General features: G+C 42.5%; 1 protein-coding gene across 4 annotated transcripts in view; it reads right to left on the reverse strand.

Annotated features, from left to right (window-relative positions):
• The window catches only part of HTR2C (5-hydroxytryptamine receptor 2C), a 276,338-nt gene that overhangs the window by 32,416 nt on the left and 221,974 nt on the right, over window positions 1-21,948 (reverse strand). For all 4 annotated transcript variants that reach the window (XM_052672845.1, XM_052672841.1, XM_052672843.1 and 1 more), the window contains one exon: window positions 1,637-2,273. In XM_052672845.1, coding sequence (XP_052528805.1) covers window positions 1,637-2,024 — 388 coding nt within the window. In that variant the 5' untranslated portion in view covers window positions 2,025-2,273. The remainder of the gene's footprint in view (window positions 1-1,636; window positions 2,274-21,948) is intronic.

Here is a 21,948-nt window from a genome sequence, read left to right on the forward strand (position 1 = left end):
TGTGAATATTCCCTCCCCTTAATCACTGCTGGTGTTGGATATATCTACACCACCACAGCAAACAATGCAAAACCTATTAAAGCATTTTTAAAAACTTTTCTCAATTTGTAGCACTTAGAAAAAAAAAGATAAATTCCAGTGTTGTCCTGGCTATGGTGGTGCCTAAAGTGCTTGTAGGCTGTTGGAGAAGGAAGGATTTTCCTAAAGGTCTAATATTAGTGTTCTGCTAGAAGAAAAAGGAATCACTACGGTTCCTCTTCAAATCAATGATATTTACTTGCCTTTAAATATGCAGTGTACTTTACACCTTTAAATGACCTTAAGGAATAATTTCTAGGAACAACAGAAAATCCATTTCCATTAGTTTCCAAAGTCTCAGAAAGTATATATGTTGAGGATCACTGCCATAAATTCACCTTTTAGAGTCACTGGGTAACTCAGAATTTATGCAAGAGCAGGTCAGTCAAATAATTCTGTGTTTATACTCTCCCTGTCAAGTTCTGGAGAACCACAGCAAAGTGCTAAAAATAAAATAACCTGCGCTGTAATTTGCAGAAGATTTAGAGATGGAACTATTATGATAGCCCAAAATAAAAGGTTTTATGCATGAGAACTCAATGGATAGGTCGGTATCTAAATCACATATTGATTAAACTCTCTGTAGACAGGTTATATATGCTTTGGAATTATGTATCCTTGATCAATGCACTTTCAAAATGAACTTCTGGCTGATTTAATCATTTGAGCAAGTGAAGAAGTCACATAAATATCTCTGCGTTTTACTTTACAGGACAGTTAACCAATTTCTAATCAAATCAGTAAGTAAACAGCATTATTTGCTTCCAACAAATATCAATATTAAAATAGTTCTCAAAGAAAGTCTCAAAACAGACATGAAAAAAGATAAAACACTATATATTAAAAGCACACCCATTATGTTTATACGTGTACAAATGTGGTGATCAGAGATGGAGAAGCAAACACAAATCCCTTTGTGATACCCAGTGATGGAGAGTCCTAGCACCGCACCGAGAAATCGGTTCGAAGTCTCAAACAGATAAAAGAGTTGGATGTGGTGGCCATTTCACTCCTCTGAAGTGCTAACCATGGCTCCTATCACTACTTTCTCACACAGCAGGACAAATGCACTGACCCCAGTGTGAGAGGGAAGCAGTAATGAATGCTCACACCGACACGTGCAGGTCTCACAGTGGTTTAAACAGAAGAAGTTGCTCTTGGGTTAGAAATAGGGAAACTGAGGCACAGACAAGCAAAATGGTTCCCTGAAAGGCACAGGGCAAGCTGAACAAATGCCAAGAACTTTCTTCTGAGTGCCCCAAACTGCCGTGTGCAAAACTCTAAGTTAGTGCTCAAATCCCATTTGTGTCAGTGGGATTCAAGCTCAAGGACCGACTGACCTCACTTACAGCTGCCTCAGCTCCAGCCACACTGCCCTGCTTTTCCCAAAGCTCTGGTTTCCCAGCCAATCTGGGGGCAGTTCCACCGAGAAGATAAAAAAGGGACTCAGTGCTTTTCAGGGCGTTCTCGGCAATAAAAACCAACACCAACGCTGTGCATGTGTCATTCCTGGCAGCAAGGAAACAAGAGATTGCCAATAAGGAGGGAAGCCACTTACCATACAGCACTGCAATGAGCGACACGGGCATGACCAGGATACCCACCAGCATGTCTGCCACCGCCAAGGACATCAGGAAGAAGTTTGTGGCGTTCTGCAACTTCTTCTCCAAGGACACAGCCATAATTACCAGTATGTTGCCCCCGATGGTAAGCAGGATGATGACCAAGATCAAGAGGGCTGGCCAGTTCTTCTCTCTCACTGACATCCGAGAGACTTCACCCTTCTCAGAGGCATTGAGAGGATCGGATGTAGGTAAACTCTGATTCAGAGTCAAATTGGTGCTTAAAGACCAAGCCATCAGACCACCATGCAAGCTAAAATCCAGCGTAACAGACACTGTTGTCAAGCTGAGTAATATTCCAGTGCTACTTAAAGTGCTCATCATCTGGGACTGCTTTATCTGTCTCTTAACCGTGCCGCAGAGGCGATCCCTTTTCCAAATTGTGGGTCCAAAGCAGACGTCGAACTTCACAAAACCTGAGCCAGGAAATCATTTGATCTCCCATGGTGAATCAGACCTTACAGAAGTCAGCGCGGAGCTCCTCTGGTTCCCCTGGGAGCTGCGGAAGGCTGACCAACAGCCTTGAGGGGCAGTAAGCTTTGCAATCTCCAGCTGAATCCCAGGTCCACCATTCTGAAAAGGAAAGAAAAATTGCATTCTTAACCGAAATCACAGGGCATACAGCACCTTTTTTTTTTTTTTTAAATCCTCATGCAAGTGACATTCTTATTCTCTCTTCCTGCTGGCTAGGACGTTCTCCAGACTGCACGTAATTTATCTTGTAGGTACAGACTATGCCTATAATCATGGGGGAGAGAAGGAGAGAATCACATCAGTGTGCTCTGGCTGGTTAAAAGCTGATTATCACTAATTAAATGTTTTGTGAAATCTGCAAAGGCAAATGCGAAAAACAAAATATGTTGCGGTTGATAGCCACTTCACAGATACTCTGCCACTGTGTAAAACAGTAATTGCATGAAATTTCAACCAACCCAGACTGTACAGCACAGGGTAAACCATCTTAAGCTGGGAGTGGTTGGATATATCTTGCATATTTTGAGGAAAAAGCACACAGTTGTTGTAGAACACTCAGATGTTAGAGATGAACTCTCCCATAGTAATGAAGACCACACTTTGTCTTATTTGGAAACAAACGGCACAGAAAACCCAATATACATCAGGTGACAGCATACAGGGTTACACTGCCAACCTCTCCAAACAAAAAGATAACGTAAAGAGGGTGTGTTCCCAGCCTTGGCTAAATCACATCCTCAGGAACACAATTGTTTTGGCTGCCAATAGCATTCAACAGATGAAAACAGCAGTGCATTTCCAGCACGTCAGAATCCAAGATCCCAACAACGGGGAAGACTTGGTGGTGTACAGAGTAGGACCCAAAGCACAGAAGGAGAGCAGTTAGCACAAGAAGGAAACGTGCACTGCATAGAAGAAGGCCACGAGGTAGAATAAATCAAATAGCATGAAATATCCTCCTGAACTTTTTGTATAACCCACAAGAAAAGAGACTCTGTCATTACTAAACAAATACACAAAGGCAGATTTTAGCCCTTTCCTTGATTACATTGTGTTACACAGCAATTTGCTATTCAGGGATCAAAAGCTAAATGCAACGTATGGGATTACATGAGATTTTACGTAAAATAAGAAGTGTTCAGAGTCCTATAATAAAATGTTTAACATTTATGGAGGTTTTGGAAACTTACTAATGGGCTTCATGCAGAAAAACGTTTCTTAAATGAGCAGTGTGTACAATGAACCCAGATTTGCTTCTGCATTATAGTTAATTACTCCCCAAGGGTCTCTAAACCTCATATTTAGGAAGAAGTTTTTGCACTATGTGCACAGAAAATAATTTCACAGCTGCACATGAGGATGAATTAGCGAGTAATCGTTGGGCCATTTATTTTTCCAACATCTCCAGTCTAAAACAAATCTATAGAAAGTTTCCAAAGACTTGGGTGTATCTTTTTTTCAGAACACAGCCATCGCTGCAAAGCTGTGAACAAAACACTCTTCCTTCACTTTGGCACAGTGATTTGGGGGCACAGCATCGTAGCACCTGAGCTGTACTGTGCAGCACAGCTCCAATGGGAACCCCCATTGGTATCCAGAAATGCTCTCTCTTTGGCTCTCTGGCTCTTGGGCCATCTTGTCACACGAATGGTTTGGGCAGGGCAAGAAGAAAGATCATGTCTGAACTCGAGGAAATAGTTTCTGCGCAAAGTTAGTTCTGCAGGCCTGGTACATGCTAAGAAATCACTGTTCTAACAATGAACACATTTCCCAATGATCCTCATCCTCACGCTCCTGACATGCACGTGTTCTACATGGAAGAGTAGAATTACGCTACGGCATTCAGAAATGAAACGTTCAGAGTTAGGACTGTGAGGACAGAAATGAATCTCAGAATGCAAAGTTGGTCCTTTCCATTAACGGGAATTAGAACTTACTTTAAAAGCTGGCCCACTCACCTGTCTACAATTCAGAGTGACTCAAAGAGAACCATTCCCATTCACGTGCCAATAGAGAGCAAGCAAAAGAGAGGGAAAACAGGAAGGCACCTGAGAAAGAAAACGTTTTCCTGTGTGCACTCGGAAGATCCAAAGTGCAATCCCATGAATAACTATATACACATGTAGAAAAAGAAGTATGGAAAAGAAGCAGTGAACTAGCAGGAGCTCTGCCTTACCCTACAGCCCCCCAAGCCATGGCTGATGTGGATGGAAGATATTGACCTTGCTCCAGTTTTACTGGCTGTAGAATTGCTGCTATTCATCCCGGAACAATATCAGGCTTTCTAGTAGCCAGAACAACCAGAGCGATCAGGATAATGAGAGCATTCAGAAGAGGCACAGGTTTTATCCAAGACTACAACGGTAAAAATAAATTATCATTTAGAGAAGAAAAGCATCCTTAAATCAATAGAGGAAGGATTTTGCCTATATTCGTTTTGAATAATGATACGCGAGAGTCTGACAACACCAATGCTGAAGACAGAGCTCCACCTTCAGAATTAATAACCTTATTGCTCCATTAGTACATTTAATTTTATTTTTTTTACATGGATTCTGACTGGAAGTCATTAGCTTTCTTTTTCACAGCATCACAGTCTGCACAAGTTACATTTTTATGACTAATTCCATCAGCCACAGCCTTCTAGGCACATTACTGTACCAGAAAAATAATTCACATTTTATTCATGAATTCTGGGTATGTTTAAGGAATATTTCCATAATTTTAAAATAAAATCTGTGCCTACCACACATTTTTCCGCTAGCTAACTTGATAGCATGTATGCTAAATTTTGTGATCAATCATCAATTTCGATTCAATCCACCAGTGACAGCCCTTAAGATGGTAATTTAAACATTGGCCAAAGCTGAATTCCTCATCTTTGACGGAGGTGAGAAGCAAGTTATTTGGGCAGGGCTTTTCCTTTCCGTCTTCAAGTCCATTTTAGGATAAACCAAAGCTAGAAAACAGCTCTTGTTTCCCTTCTATCAAACCCACATGCATTACTTAAAACAGGAGTTGGGTACACCAACACTTCCAGATACTCCAGAATGAGAAGTCAAAGGGAAACCAAAGCTATGGCAGTTCATAAGTCTCTACTGGTAGGGCACTGGGGGGGTTCACACACCTTGGAGAGCATGTACTGCTATTGCTCTATTGCTAAAAGGAAAAACAGAAAAGAAAATACAACTTTCTTGGAAAGAAAACTTTTTTTTTTTTTTTCCTTTGAATTAAATGCATTCATCTTTAGCTATTTTACCCTTCAACACTCAGAACAATTTTTTGTTTTTCTTTTTGCTACAGAAAATCAGCTGCCTGCTGAGCAACTCGAGGCATTCGGCAGCCCCCAGCCAGACCACGGAGCTGCCGAGCTCCCATAAATCCTTTCTGCTCCAACTCTCTGGGACTCGGAGCTTAAAATTGGGTAAGAAATCAAGAATGGCCATTTAGCCTTAAAAAAAAAGAGCCAGCAGTCTCACAAAGACTCTGAGAAGAAAATAATATGCAGATTGTTCCAAAAGTAATGCCTCCTCAATTTTTTTTTCCGTAGAAACAACAACAGATATAAAGAGCACAGTAGCACAGCTTGATAGAGCACATTCCCAATTATAAAGCACTATTTTCAACACTGCCATCACCATGAGCTGTGCGTTTTCATGCAGCTTGTAAAAATCTGCACCAACAAGATGCCCCACCATCATCACTGCTGAAACAAAGCACCCACATCCACCAATTGGGCTTTATAAACATTCTGCAAGCGCTGATGAACATCAAAAGGCATAATTTTTTGCTTATGGAGGAATTTAATTCCACCCCTTTGCTTCATCTGCGCTGCCATGTCTGTTGCTATTTTGCCAGACCGCCCCTCTGCTGCCATCTGTCACACAGCAACAAAAATGTAACATAATATTGGTGGGAAGGTTCCACCTCTGCTGCCAGCCCATCAATATCTATCCCTGACACTGTGTGCTAACAACATAAAACAGGAGGCATTACTTTCGGAGCAGCCCTCTCGTATTAATTATTAGAGTATTGTAGTAAAAGAAACGGGAGTACCTCATGATCCAAAGTGATGAATTTCAGCAGCTCCCTCCTAACCAGGACAGTAAGCGTTGTCCAGTGCCTCAAAGGACATTTGTCCTATAGCTACCAGTGCCACTGAATTCTCTGAACCTCATCCATGCTTCATTGGTAGGGAGATCAACGTCCACAAACTGCTAACGCTCGAAATATATTTTTAAGCCAAATGTTTTTTTTTTGTTCAGCCTTGGCGTTGATGGTAGATCACAGAATCCTACACTGGCCTGGGTTGCAAAGGAGCACAATGCTCATCCAGTTCCAACCCTCTGCTGTGTGCAGGTCGCCAACCAGCAGCCCAGGCTGCCCAGAGCCACATCCAGCCTGGCCTTGAATGCCTGCAGGGATGGGGCATCCACAGCCTCCTTGGACAACCTGTTCCAGTGCCTCACCACTCTGTGTGTGAAAAACTTCCTCCTAGATCTCCATCAGGTTAAAAATAAATCTGAAGCTGATCACACTGAACTGTGAGTACTGCCATTTCTGACAGGAAAACAGTTGCACATAGTTCACAGTTATGTGAGCCAGAGAGTCAGCTGGTGTAAATGGTTACAGCTGCACAAAGATACTTACAGAATGGCAAATAACTTTAAATGATATCACAGGATACACAGTTTATGCTCCGGAAGGAGATCTAAGGCTTTGCTCTTCACCTTTAATTCCATATTCCCTATCACTCTCGCCTTTACCTATTTATTGTTATTAAACTGGTGGTAAATTCATTCCCATTTCTCATTGCAACAGAACTCTATTTTTAGGCATCTACAGCTAATCTTTCTCCTTTTTGTCGCATCACAATGAGCACAACTATTTCTGTGCAGACCTATTTATAAATGGTCTATGAGAGCCCAGCCAGTCCGACAGAGACCATCAGTGTGTCTGAGGCAGAAGCACCTGAAACAGTGGGTTTGGTTCAGCATTAGGATTGCTTCAGCCCAAGGAAAAGGCAGAGAACAGATGTATACACTGCCTGTAGCTGGAGAAGATCATAGAATCACAGAATCATAGAATGGCCCAGGTTGAAAAGGACCACAATGCTCATCCAATTCCAACCCCCTGCTATGTACAGGGTCACCAACCAGCAGACCAGGCTGCCCAGAGCCACATCCAGCCTGGCCTTGAATGCCTCCAGGGATGGGGCATCCACAGCCTCCTTGGGTGATCTAAAATTATACGCAACACATAAGAAAAAAAAATAGATTAAAGGAAAAAAAAAATCATGGTGAATGTTGTTAGAGCCACAATCCGGGTCACAGAGAAGTTTTAGCATCTCCATTCTTGGAGATAGCTGACATGCAGCTGGGGGTTACTGTAGAGGCACCTGATCCAACTTTGAAGTTAGTCTTGCCTTAAGCATGGAGTTGAACTGGGGACCTCTGAGAGATCACTTCCAGCCTGAATAATTCTACAGTTGGATCAGGGATGTCTTTCTGAAGGAAAATTGTCCAACCTAGCTGTGTCTTCAGCCCCTATCTCAGGATACACCCACACTGATCCCTACTCAAGCCAAGGATAAGACATGAACCTCTTTTCCCTGTTAATCTCCTGTGTGGCCAGGTTGTGACCGTATCATCACGAGGTTCCCAACTCCGTAACAGGGTGCGAGGGCCCTACAGCACCACACACCCCTATCTCATGGTGGAGATACACACAACAACACAGTGTCCTCACCTGTCCCTCTGTGCTCAGAACCTCTGATTACCTGTAGGAGTCTGGGGAAAGTGCAGTTCAAGAGCTTCCTGAGAAGCGGCAATGGAAGAAAGCCTTGTTTCACTGCAGGCACTTGGCTGTGACAGGGAATCTGCCTGTCTTTTGAAAGCAGTGTTTGTGCCCAAGTAATATGCTTTCACAATCTTTCCAGTGGGAAAAGAAAATCAACACCTAATGATTATTCTGCAGATACCTGCTCGAAAATTAACTGAAGGCACGGTCCAAAGAAGTGCTTATGCCAAACCTCAGGCACTTAAATACTTACCAAAGCTGCTCTTGAACTGGGGATTGCATCACCAACCCCTGACAAGGGCAGGAACTTTCCTTCCAAAGAAATATCCGATAGCATCTCTTCTGTTATACAAGAAATTCTGGACTTTTTCCCAGTAGGCACGGGGGATAAAATAAAACAAAACATTTAATAAAGCCTCAGGGAAACCTCCTCAAACACAGATCTTGCCACTGTTTTTAATCCCAACATAGAAAATCACTACTAAATTACTTGCAAACTGAAAAAAGCATATTTCATGTTTTTTCACAGCAAGAGGAAAATGGATTTTCTTAGACACAAGTTCAAGTAATTACATTCTTTAAGGCCATAATAGTGAATCACTACCATTCTGTCCAAAACCAAATAGCATTAATTTCCTCCACTTCTCTCATACTGAGTCAGGAAGGCCTTCATTTCTTCTAAAGACGTTTCAAGGAAATACAAGCACACAGCAGACATCTTAATCTACCCTCCAGCAGCCAGACTAGCAGCCTTGTTTTTTATTTTCCCTTGGTGGAAGAGCACCTGAGAAACTCAGGAGGAGGTGCAGATACTCCATCACTCCCTGTGATGATAAACTGGCAGAAAAACCATAGCAGAATAAATCCGAGCCTCATCATATACATATATTCATGGAACGACTACAAAGTAGTTGTTCACATTTTCTATAAGGAGATATAATACCAAACTGCTTTTTTTTTTTTTTTTTTCCTACTAAATTTTCTTCCTCCTTTTTCTTTTTTCCCCCATTGCTGTAATCTTTTCTCTTTAAAAAAAGGAAGTTTGTCCCCAGCGGCTGAAATTCACTACTGCAAAAAGACCAGATGCACACCCCTCCATCTCCTCTGTATATCACTAAGCATTATGTTTATCTTCTACTGTGCATAGACTTGAGCTAAAATTTGCATTTTGCTTCCCCCTTGCATGTCAGCATTGAAAGGCCAACCCTTGCTATAAGCATTGAGTGATCAACCCCAGGCTGTGCCCAATACATGAGGCAATCATTACCTGTATGTATGCACACATGGCAGCACACACCTAAAGGTACACAAGGAAATATATGTATTTTTAGAAGACTGTGAAATGATTTGGTCTCCAATCATGTTTTTGAGGACATCTCATATGCAATAAAAATGAAACCAACAGCTTTACATTACTGTATATATTTTGCAATAGTAATAGGGAGCAGCAGTTCAATTTGGAGAGGAAGCACATGAGCGTTTGCAAGGGCAGAACCATGAGTCATGCCATGAATGAGCACACACCATGAAGTCAAACGTGTGCCCATTTTTGGGAGAATGGTGGTGACTCATCTATTTGTTAATAAGGTCAGCTTCTTCAACAAGCAAGAACTGGTTTGATGTTGCATTTGTAGCGTTCTTTCCACCCCAAATCTTTGTGCCTTCAGAAAAGCATGCCAGGTTTGTATCATTGCTCATCTACTAACGAAGAAACAGGGATTTAATATGCAACGACTTGGGGCACACCCTGCTCCACGTGCCATCCATGATCCAAGGAGAACCTGCCATTTGCTGTTGCATGCAGACCCCATGTGGGCCGGCTGAAATCACCAACACATCGCTGCTCCTCACCTGAAATTGCTTCTCCTGGCATTGATTCTCTCAGAAAGCACACGAGCCTGCAGAACCTTCTAATTCAAAGCTCAGAGAGGTATTTATTTTAAGCAGTCATTGTTTAGTAGAGGTCTCCTACCTAAAGCAGCACTATTAATACGTACGAGCATCCTTCCTGCTGTCAGCGCTTCCCGAGCTTCAAGAGATCACAGTATCAGATAAGCAAGGCAAAAAGCAAAGAAAAACAGAAGATATTTATAACAAAGATTGTTTCTAACGAACTAGAGAACTGTGTTTCTTTTTGTCTTCAGGTTCTAACATGGCTGTTTAAAATAGAAGGAATCCACTGGATCCTAGGAATGTTGGAGGATAAAGGCTGATAAATGATTTAAATAACTTCATAAATTATAAAAGAAAACAAAACAAACACATAAGAATGCACAAAAGAAAATGCAAAAATGCAGCTTTTTTCCTCCTCTTCTAATATTTATTCTTTTCTGTAGAACTGATCCATATGGACCTGACAGGGCACAACTGTTAGCACAGCACTTCTCTGGTCTAGATATACCACAGATGGGTATTTTGGTACATGAGAACTAAGGGAAACCCTAAAAATAAGAGTAGGAAGAAAAGATGATTCTTAATGACAGGTATGAAAAAAAAAGACAAAGAACAACATCAGACAGAAATAGTAGGAAGAACTCATCTCTGTGATGTCTTCAATTAAAGATGAACCACCAAACTGTAAACCTCCAAAGCTGAACTTAAAGAGTGCAAAATTTCAGAACAGGATTTTTCTTTTCAATTGAATATAGGAAGATATATACACAAAGTGCCATAAAATGCAATATGAGTCTCCCAAATGTACTTTGTAACGGCCTGGTTTGATGGCTTGGGATTTTGTTTGCTTGCTCTCCAATACCCCATTTTCTAGAAAGAAAAAAACAAGCACATCTAATTTACATGGACTTCATTACACCACTTGATATGGTTTCACCAGGGAAATTACCAGGTGTCCTCCAGAAAAAAAGACAAACAGCACGATAGTGAAACCACCATAGAGATGAAAATGGATCAGGGCGAAAAACCGAAGCCTGGATTGGGAACGAGTTGCTTGTTGAGATTGGCAAGGTTTGATAGTCATTTAATTTTTTTTTATTTTAATGAGATCACGATAAAACGTTTACTTTGGGAATTAAATGTACTCGTCATTCAAAGCTGGGAGGTATCGCTCACACTGGGAAAGGCAGGAACATCAGCCAGGAGAAGCTGGATGGCTTGGGGGCTGGATGGCAGAGCCTAGCTGGGCATCACTATGAAACCACCACAGCAACGAGATGCTACTGGTTGTGCAAGTAACAAGGATGGCTGTGCTTTACAGTGATGAGCGTGCAAACCAGCATCAGCACACACCCAGAAGCTCAGAGGCTGGGCAAAGCAAGCATGGTTGAGCTGCACTTGTCTGTGGGAGAGAACAAGAGAGTAAGCTTGGATGAAAAAAGGAAAAGGTTGAGCCTGTACAACCTGGTCAGACTAAGAGCACAATGGGACAACACAGGGTGCTTCCACCAAAGTGAGAGTGATCATCTCCACCACTTCTGTGTCCCCACTGCATTGCTTTCCATGGGCTTTGTTGAGGAGTGGTCATATCTACAAGTCTTGCTTTATAATAAAGAGATTTCACAAACAGTGCTGCAGTAGCCCAGCCCTGCCTCCCATAAAGCGTTCCTGAATTCCAAGTACTCCTGTGCCTTTCTAAGTAAGTTCTGTGTTTGCACTAAAGAACATTTTCTTCTTCAGCTACATCAATCATCCAAATAGCCTTTAGCACCTAAGTGATTGCATGGTTTTCTATGTGCCAATTTGCTTTCGTCCACTCTTCCTCACTCCCACACCGTTACACATCCTGCTCTGCTGCACCCCATCACCTTCCGTCCTGCTCCTTCCCAACCTGCAGCACTATGGGGTGGCACCTGAGGACCCCACAGCCCTTCCCTCCCATCAGCACTCACCCAGCCTTGCTCCAAGGATGCTGATCCACAGATACACCCAGCAGCACTTCTCCCACAGGCCAAGATCCAAACCCAGCGTTTCACTCCTTTTACATTCTCCCCTTCTTCTCCCTCTGATCAGATGCAACCTTATACACATATGCAGTCATCCTGTAAGCCTGCTTTCCACTGTCAGCACTGAATGTAGTCAGTATAATAATTTTTTAAAATTATTGTTAAATTATTATTTGTTGTGGCTTTTTGACTAAATCTTACCAGCTGGGCTTTAACAAAATCTTGATAGCTTGTTTTTTTTCTAGTTGCTCTATTTCTTTTATTTTAGGTTCTTCCCTCTCAGTGGGGAGGAAGAAAAAGTGGAAAGAAATCAGGATGTTTGATCAGTGTTAGGTTAATTTAATTAAAAAATAAAAATAAAAATTGACTATTAAAATCTTATGACTGCTTTTTCCCAAAATTGTGCCAGGGAAAATATATTCTAATATCATTTAAAGGTTCTATTTCTGAATACAACTGTGTAAGTTTGAGCTTTTTTCCTACTTGCTTTACTGTTCTATAACTTCAGGTAATGTCCTTCTATCTCATACTCACTGTAACTCACATTAAATTATCCTCAGAGTTATTTAGGAGCTCCATTATGAACTGTAGATCTTTCACTTTAATTCCCTTCCATCCTTTTAAGAAATCTATTAATTAACATCAAGTTTTTCTCCCATACATTCTCCCCCTTTGAAAGCAAACAGCCAACAATCCCCTATGCTGACCACTTCTGGATGCCTTATTCCCTAATAATGGGCAACATCTGCCTTCTGCTACAGCTCACAGGGACAGATTCTGAGCTCTTACATTAAAGCAAATCATAAACATCTTCCATGAAACAAGAAGGCCTAATCATCTGTCAGATAGACATCAGTATAGTCTCCCTTGACTAGTACTAGACAAAGACCAATGGTGTTGAAACATCTTCAATGGGATCAGAAGCAGGCTCTTCATTTAGAGTAATCATTTAATTTTTAAAGCATTTGACTGTTTTAATAGACATCATCTATGAATGAGTCAGGGTGTGTAATATGCCTGAGGCGAGAAGGGAAAGGCTCATTAACTCTGAGAGAATAGACAGATGGGCACATTGGGATAGAGCTGTGACTGCTCCCGAGTTATGTAAGAACTGAAGAGAGGGGACTTGGATGCCACGTGCATGTGTGCAGGAGTCATTTCCATGGAAGCAAATCGCAGTGACACAAGCTGTCATTTACGACATCAACAAATGAGTCAGGAGAAATGAAGGGAAAAGAGACAAAACATAATGGAAAACACTTCAGCTTCCAGTGTGACGTGAAAGGTAGGGGAGGTCTGTGAAACCCAGTGCAATTTGTACAGATCTGATTCTCTTTACGAACCTGCAGATGGAGAAGGACTTTGTGCAGTTCAAATACTCTCACCAATATGGTGCACAATACATGCTGGGACTGCAGCAAAGACAGCAGACAAGTTTCTGGTGCTGCAAAGAGCAAGTGACATCATTCAAACATCATTCAAAGCAGCCATTTCCTTTTTTAAAGGAATACTTTTTGTATGTTTACCTCCTATCTGGGTAACACTTGACAGGCACGTCAGCAAGTCTTCCAGCCAGACTGTGAATGACTGCTGCATTTGGGCCAGTGAATAATGCTGAAAACCAAAGACAGCCATCCGGATTTCAGCAGCTGATACAGGGAGACCAATCTCTCCCTACACAGTCTGAGCATCAGAGGGAGCTGGTCAAATGCATTTTAATCAACTTGACTGGAGAAAAATAATGGAAACTATCAAAACAATTCATCCACGAATCAGGTAGTGTCTGCATCTTAATAGCTGGAACAAAGGTAGCTGAACTCTAATGGAGTCATTTTCTCTTGAAAGCGATTACAAAATTTCTTTCCCTTTGTCAGCAAGGTAATATCCACGTGAACAGCTCAGAGTGAAGGAATTTAAAATCCGTCAATTGTCAAAAGTGAGGAAAAACATGTTCTTTTTTTTTATTCCTGTGGGTAAAGCACACCTGAAAAAGGCAGGAGCCAGACTGCTCTGGTAAGAACAAACCCTGCACAAGAGGAAAACATTCCATCCGAAATAACAGAGCAGGTCCTCACTCCTGACTTCTCATCTCCAACAGCTTCAGTATCACCACAGACTCACACTGGATGCTGATGCACTTATCAGCAAAGGGGAATTCTGCCACTGACCCCAGTTCTGCAGGAATTTTATTCAGCCTCACAAGGAGTGAAAGGACGTTATAAAGCAGAAACCAGAAATCTGGATTCTGATCTCATTATATGACCATTTTTCCTGCACATACCAGCTCTGGGTAAAGCTTCCCTACTGTACCATTCTGGCTCGTAGAATGAACACAGAGTGAGCCTGGGTACGTCAGTGCTGTGACAAGACAAACACCTCTCTGGTTCAGGCAGTTCAATTACCACTTTCTTTTCATTTTATAAAACCTCCACCAACCAATAAAAGATTGCAAGGTTATTCCAGAAAAAGCAGCATCAGGCCAGCTTGCCTAATATTTCAGGTTACTTTACACCCAACAATGAAACAACTGCAAACACATTTTGATAAATGGCAGCACTTGAAAAAGAAGCAATTATGCTAGTTGCATTAATTAAGAGGCAGTAATGGACTTCCATGTGCAGATGAATTAAAAATTTCACAGTATAATTTTTAAATTACACTGACATCTTCTTTCTCTCATACACATCTGACCCTAAAGGAAGATTTGCACTCTAAGGCCAATGTGGTAACAAACACAATTCTCAGTTGCCAGTTTTATGACATGAAAGCAGCACAAATAGCAATTAGAAACATTGGATACTGAGCGAGGCTGAAACCAGCTTTGTCCACAGAGGTCAAGAGGAGCACATCCCATCCCACTGATGCTGCTGTGTGACAGCACTCAGTTCGTGGGGCTGAAGCTGCTACCTTCAGACTTGGGGATGTGGCACAGGCATTAGTTTTTCATAAGTATTTTACAATAGGGATGGATGAGGCAGTGGCACAGCTTTGTCTACAGAGATGGTGGTGCCCTATCAATGCAGACACCCAAGTCAGGCTGGATGGACTCTGAGCACTGATGGAGCTGTGGTTGTCCATGTTCAGCACAGAGAGTTAGATCAGATAGTCTTTAAGGGTCCCTTCCAACTCAAACGATTCTGTGAGCATTAATATGGGGGCTGCACAAAGAAAAGGGAAGGAATTCAGTAGTTGTTCATGGACTTGAAAGCACAATTCTGCTTGCAGGCCCTTTAACAGTCTTGCTCAGTAACTCTCAGAAGTAAAACTAACGCATTCCTATTGATACAAGATCCTTGCATAATGATCTTCCACAATCTGCCATCCTTGTAACACAGAGCTATGTGAACATCTGGACCTTCAGGAGGAAAAGTTTGTGCGCAGATTCCTTGTTTCCAGATTTCCTTAGGCAGATATGCCCTGCTCCAAAATTAACAGACCTCTCAGCATCATTAAAACCCAGATCTTACCCACGCTCTTTGTTGTGCAAGGCTAAGCTGTCAGAAAACTAAGGTGTTCAGTGCAGAATCTGATACAAAACAGGACTGTGTTTTGTGCTGGAGAAAGCCATTCTGGGCAAGACCACCAGTAGACAGCATGATGCTGGTGATGTGCTGCTGGGCAACACTATGCAAGAACTTTTAGGAAAAAAAAGCAACAATAAAACAAAAAACAGACCAAGGAGGTCCCTGAGCATTATTCCAGACCAAGCCTAAACACACCTGGGAAAACCTATCAGCAGCACTGCAGCAGGAAGGAGGGAGACAGAAGGAAGACGTTCACCAAAGTGTGAGCACCATGCTGCAGTTACAAACCATTGAGACTGAAAGGCAGTCAGCAGCCATTAAACACACTGCACAGAAGTACCAGTTTGCAGTTCCTTAGCAAAACAGAAGATTTTGCACATAGCTGCTGTCTCAGAGCATACATACAGCTGGGAGAGCTGCTGAGATGCAAAAATGTTAGAAACCAAACACTTCTAAAACATTGGAGAAACTCACTTCAGTACAACTGAAGCAGCCAGAGAAGTCTTGCAGTAGTTTGTCTTTCTATAAATAAAAAAATAGGTTGAACACAAAGTTTGAGCCAGTGAGAAGGACAAGGTAAGGCACATTGTGCTAAAGCTGTTTCATTGCTGGATAAGCTGTACCAGTGCATGTCATCTGAGGACAAAGAGATCATCTAAAGTTAGAGGATGCCATAGGAGCCTTACTAAGGTTCAATAACTTCGCCAAATATGGGGCCCAAGCCCCACAAAGCCTGAAGGCAACACAGCCCAGAAGGGAAGAATTCTGGAAGGAAGAAAAAGTAATCTTGTTTTCACTTCCCTAGCAAAGCTGCGTGGGAGGACAGACGTTGTTCAAGATCTGAGAAAGAAAGCAGAAAAAAAACCAACAACAACCATCACCACCACAATCTAGAGATTGTAACTTCATTGAGGTTTCATAAGGCGTAACAGCACCAAGCAAATTCTTCACATCTGAGGCCTCTGCAGCATTAAATTCATTTAGAGAACTGAAAGACATAATACTTTGTACTTTCTAGATAAAAGCACCGTTGTAGTCATCCGGGTGTTGAAGGGCTTTAGTCTCCCAAAAATATCAAATGCTGCAGTGCAGAAACTCCACAACACTGCAGGACTCAGCTCTGAATCAGACGGGCTGATTCATTCAGAAACAAGGTGCTGCGCTTCTCCCCTTGATCCTGCTCAGCAAGCTGCTGCAGCCCACTGAGAACAAAGCAGCTTCTGCTACTTCATGTGGCAAATGAAATAAAATCTCTTCCTTTGAGTGCTTACAGAACAGGGCTCCTCAGCCAGCTGCCAACGAGCCACGAGGCGGCAGTGGCAGCACTGAGGAATGGGAATGGGAGGGCAGGGTTGGAGAGCTGGGAGAACAGGGCTGAGAACTGGAGATACTTTGGTGGTTTGCTTGTTACCACAATATAGCCAAAGCAAAACAAACAAACAAAAAAAAAAAAAACAAGACCTGAGAAATGCCTCTATCCCTGCAGGCATTCAAGGCCAGGCTGGATGTGGCTCTGGGCAGCCTGGTCTGCTGGTTGGTGACCCTGCACATAGCAGGGGGTTGGAACTGCATGAGCATTATGGTCCTTTTCAACCCAGGCCATTCTAGGATTCTGTGAAAAGCAAAAGTTTACAAAGTTGAATAAATCATTCAGATTATTCCCAGGAGAATATCCCAGGGAGATATTCCCTATCATAAAGAGTTCTGGCAAACATTAAAACACAGTGCACCTTGCTCCCACTTGCTGCTATTCGATATTAAGTGAGTTCTTTTTAATTTGTTTCTCCTACACTGTAAAAGCAAAGTCCAGTCAGTCCAGTAAGAACAGTGTGAGTTACTCAGAGTGGGAAAAGAAGAGCGTTGTCCAGCTCACATCAACCTACCAGTTGGGCATCACACAGCCCTCCTGATCTGAGCCCTCCTTGCTAGTGCCAAGAGATCCCATTTTCACCAGAAAGCTTTTATTTATCGTCTACAGAGCACTGCAGGAACTTAGCACAAACCAAAGAGCAATAATCCACGTAACCATAAACCAAACACATTCCATATGAAACAGAAAGCTGAAAGAAGCTATAGGCACCAAAACAACCCCACGCATCCTAGTCTGCCTTACTGTTCCATCAAGAAAAGGAAAAACTTCCCAGAAAGAGTGGCAGTGCAGTGGCACAGGGCTGCCCAGGGGTTGATGGGGTCACCATCCCTGGAGGTGCTCCAGAACTGTGAGGATGTGGCACTGAGGGATGTGGGGATGGGCATAGTGGGGTGAGGTTGGGCTTGGGGATCTTAGAACTCAACTCTTTTCAGCCTGAATGATTCTGTGATTCTATAAAAAAGGCACACTGCCTTAACACAGAGGGGCTGATAAACAAGCAGACAAGACTGCACCATTTCAGCCCACCAAGCTATGCCACCTGATCACATTTTCCCCAGCAGTGGGCACTTGACTGCACCATTTCCATATTTTTATACAGACAGAATACAGAGGCTCTTAGAAACACCAAATGCACACAACTTACCCACAAGCGAAGCTACATTCCTAAACAATTTGCCTAGACAAGGAAAGAAAAGCCTTTATTAAAATACATTCCTACCTCTTTTCTTGCTTATTTAGAAGTTCTCTTTATAGATGCAGACAGCACGGAGCATCGTTGCACTGGTGCTCTTCACAGTTATCAAAAACAAAGCCATACATCCCCAGGTGTGCTGATTTTTAGGAGCTATGGCCTGATTTATGAGGAACAGCAGCTGGGCACTTCAGTCTCTTCCTCTGAGTTTCAACATGCCTCAGACCACCAGGGAATTGCTCCTTGCCAGGACCATCCCTTATTTTAAGGAGATTTTTTGATGCTTTTATCAGCTTCCACAAATACTGAGCTCTGCGCTGCTTCCTGAGATGTAGAACTACTAAAACACTGCCTAGGCCCTGCCAAGGTCATTGAAAAGCCAGATTTTTCCCCAGTTTACAGCTCAGGCTGGAAAGTAAAAAGTTCATCTGTTTGCACTCCTTATATCCAAGCAGTTTGGAAGGGAGATCCTTTGCTTTTCCGCCTTAGTGCTGAGCTGAGCAGGCAGGAACTGTCACACCTATGTCATCAGGATCCCCTACAAATGGCCCTCAAATCACTTCACCAGAAGACTGAATAAGTCCTCCTATGGCTTTTTGTGTGTGTGTTCTTTCACCTCAGCCTTTCTGCTGGTGTTATTTTCCAGCCACCACAAACCTCTGCTGCAAATTGCTATTATGTACTGTGCTCCTGGAAGAGGGCTAAGGGCAGAATTTGGAGGCAAGCGCTGTCTTCCTACATGGAAAAAACAGAATTTTGCACCTTTTCCTTCTCTTTGCTGGCTGTCCCAGAGTACCACTGGGCTTCTTCCAATGCAAACACTGCACAGGCACTGTGTTACCTCCATAGTCCACAGCATACAGTTAGAGATAGAAAATACAACCAGAGAATGCTCTCACCATGTGTTACTGCAAGCTAGAGGAGCACCCTGAGCTGCAAGGTCAATGCTGCAAAGTATTTGGACAAAACATGCTGCAGTTCAGGGTGCACCTGAAACAGGAGCTAAACCACTCAGAACGTGTCCAACAGGATGCACTGCTGTTGGGCTGTATTTATGGACACCACGGTGTATTTGCCAGGCTTCCTCCACAGCACAAAGGGAGAAAGCAGGAGTGTGAACAAGTAAATTGCTGGCTTCTGCAAATACGAAAGGGCTCCGTTCTGCTGCATCCACTTAACGACGAGCAGAGATTGTTTATTCTCTCATATGCTCTTTGGCCATTAAGGCTGTCTTACTTATGCTTGAAGAAAATGAATCTGCTTTATCTCGACACCTCTGATAAATTCTGGCAATCCTGTTTACTTGTTTTGCTTGCAACTGCTAAGATGCAATGAAAAGTGTGCTTATTGCTGGAGTTGGTTGGAAATCGTTCCACGAAACGTTTTCTATGCCAAAAAAGGTGTTACACCAACACAGGAATGTTTGTGGGTTTTTGTGGGGTTTTTTTTTTTTTTTTGGAGGGAGGGGGAAGAATTTTGATGTATTCCTCAATGGAAAGGACTGGCCAAAAATATACAGAAGGTTTGATTCATACTACTTGAATGCAACAATAATCCTGAAGCTTAAGATTGATTTTTTCATTTTGTTGTTGATAATAGCAGAAGCAAAAATAGTTCCATATTGGAAATGGCTCTGGCCATGTCCTCAGGCCAGCAGCAAAAGAGAGAGACGCCATGCTGCTCTTTGGATCCAACACATTTTCCTCTCGCATGCTAGGACAAAAATGTGCAAACAGCAACTTCATGGAATACAAATTCCAACCTTATGGAATACTAACTTTTTGTTTTTCTCTTCCTAATGAACTTCACAAAGAATGCACCATAATTATGCCTTCAGATGAAACTACTGTGCTACCAGAGATGCTAAAAAAGCTCTCCTCTTTGTCTGCAAACGCTGTCACAACAATCTCCAAACTGTCACTTCAGCAACTGCCCGACACAGAAAAACATATTTCTTCTAATTAGTCAAAATTCTAACTCTGTTTGAAGAGTATAATTTGATCTTTTTTTTCCCCCTCAAAAAACTCATTAACTACTTGAGTTTAATTATTAACATTTGTTTTAAAGAAATCATTGAATTAGTTTCCAGTTGTGCTTCTGCTCTGGTGAGAGGATGCTTATTGCTGTGGTAGGTGGGCACATCACCATGGGAGGTAGCATAGTTCCAGGTCCATCTTAAACCTCATCCAAATGCCAAAGAGTTGGATTGGCTCTGAGCTCACTGGATGACCTCGGGTAAGTTAACCTATTTTCCTTTTGAAATGTGAACCGTTTGGAACAGGGAGTAAACTGAATGGTTAATGTCAGAAGGATGGGAGGGAATGGCCTCAAGTTGCATCAGAGGAGGATCAGGTTGGGTTGAAGGAAACATTCCTCTGAAAGAGTGGTGAGGCATTGGTACAGGCTGCCCAGGGAGGAGTTCCAGAACTGTGGAGATGATTTAATGGGCAATATTGGTGGTAGGCAGATGGTTGGACTTGATGACCTTAGAAGTATTTTCCAACCTAAAGGATTCAGGGATTCTAAGGGAGCTCCCCTTGCTTGAGCAGGAGCACCTAGAGCAGGTTGCCCAGCACTTCTGTTTCTCCTCCTTCGGTTCCTCAGTGCTTAATAAAATGCCCATCACAACAGAACACCGAGGTCATCGCTGCAGCAATAGCTGCTGACACCTTAAAGAGCAGAGCTGGCAGGGAGTGAAGGCGTCAGCTCTTGGGAAATGTGCTCCTGATGCTGTGTTGGTAAAGTGGAGCTCTCGGTATGAATAAGAAATCATGTAAAAATTCAATGCTTAGCAGGGCATAATGCCAGGGTTATCAATGTTAAGGCTCCTGCAGGGCCCTGAGAAGCAAGAAATCTGCTAGAAAAACTGCAGTCTTCTGGGATAAAACTGGATGAGATTGATTCCCAGATAGGAGCCTTTCAACAAAGCAGAAGGCCATGATTTATTCAGTAACAAACAGGTTTTCAAACAGTGTTGCAAACGCTGAGTGTACAGGCACAAGCATCTGCCTAGCTTCAGTTATACATTGCATGATGTACCGTAGGGCTCTGCATCCCACCCTGTCCAAACCAACCCAGAACACTTCAGACAAACCATGGGGTGGCTGCAGAGTATGGGGAAATTCCCTTTTTTGAAACACAGGTTGTGTTCCATGAAGTCACAGAAAGATATAATCAAAAAACCCTTTTCTCTATAAAACAATTCAATTTGGTCAAATAAATAAATAAACAAAATTGAACTATTCCTTCTTTTGGTATAAATAAGGAAAGTTAATGTGTTCAAGGATTCTGTTAAAAGTGAACAGACACAAGGTTTCATAAACAGGTTGAGATGGGTTGGGTGCCCCTGCAGACACCCAAGGTCAGGCTGGATGGGCTGTGAGCACTGATGGAGCTGTGGGTGTCTCTGCTCAGTGCAGGGAGTTGGACCAGATGGCCTTTAAGGGTCCCTTCCAACGCAAAACAATTCTATGATTCTGTTTTCTCAGGCTCCTAGAGACCACATCTCATAGCATCTCTGGGTGAGTACCTCCACGCTGAGGATTTCCCAAGTCCTTTTACATTCTCCAGCTGGTATTTGCTGCAGAGTTTTGGATGTGCAGAAATGTGTGAAACTCCCAGAAAACCGAAGGGCTCCAGCACCAGCTCTCTGCTATTTGCTAACTCTGACATTTCTGCTTTACAGCAAAGGAGTGCAACACAAGTTACTTTTTGTTATCAGCTTTAACACATTCAAGAAGCCTTAAAAAAAAAAAAAAAAGCCAGCAAGAAAAAAGCAGCTAGCTGAAAAAATAAGCCCAAGTTTCCAATGTTTTATATGACGGTTTCAGATGAATAGGGGGATAAACTCCTGCAAGAAATTTTCCATAAACTGTAATATCAGTCTGCATGAGACTCAGGAGCTTTTGTTATTTCTGCATTTGGTGGATTCAGGCGTAACAATTCCTAACGTCCTTTGGCTTTTACAAGCATCTGTGACAGACAGCAT

The sequence above is a fragment of the Tympanuchus pallidicinctus genome, unplaced genomic scaffold (genome assembly GCF_026119805.1).
Source record: "Tympanuchus pallidicinctus isolate F22 unplaced genomic scaffold, pur_lepc_1.0 scaffold13, whole genome shotgun sequence".
Taxonomy (NCBI): domain Eukaryota; kingdom Metazoa; phylum Chordata; class Aves; order Galliformes; family Phasianidae; genus Tympanuchus; species Tympanuchus pallidicinctus.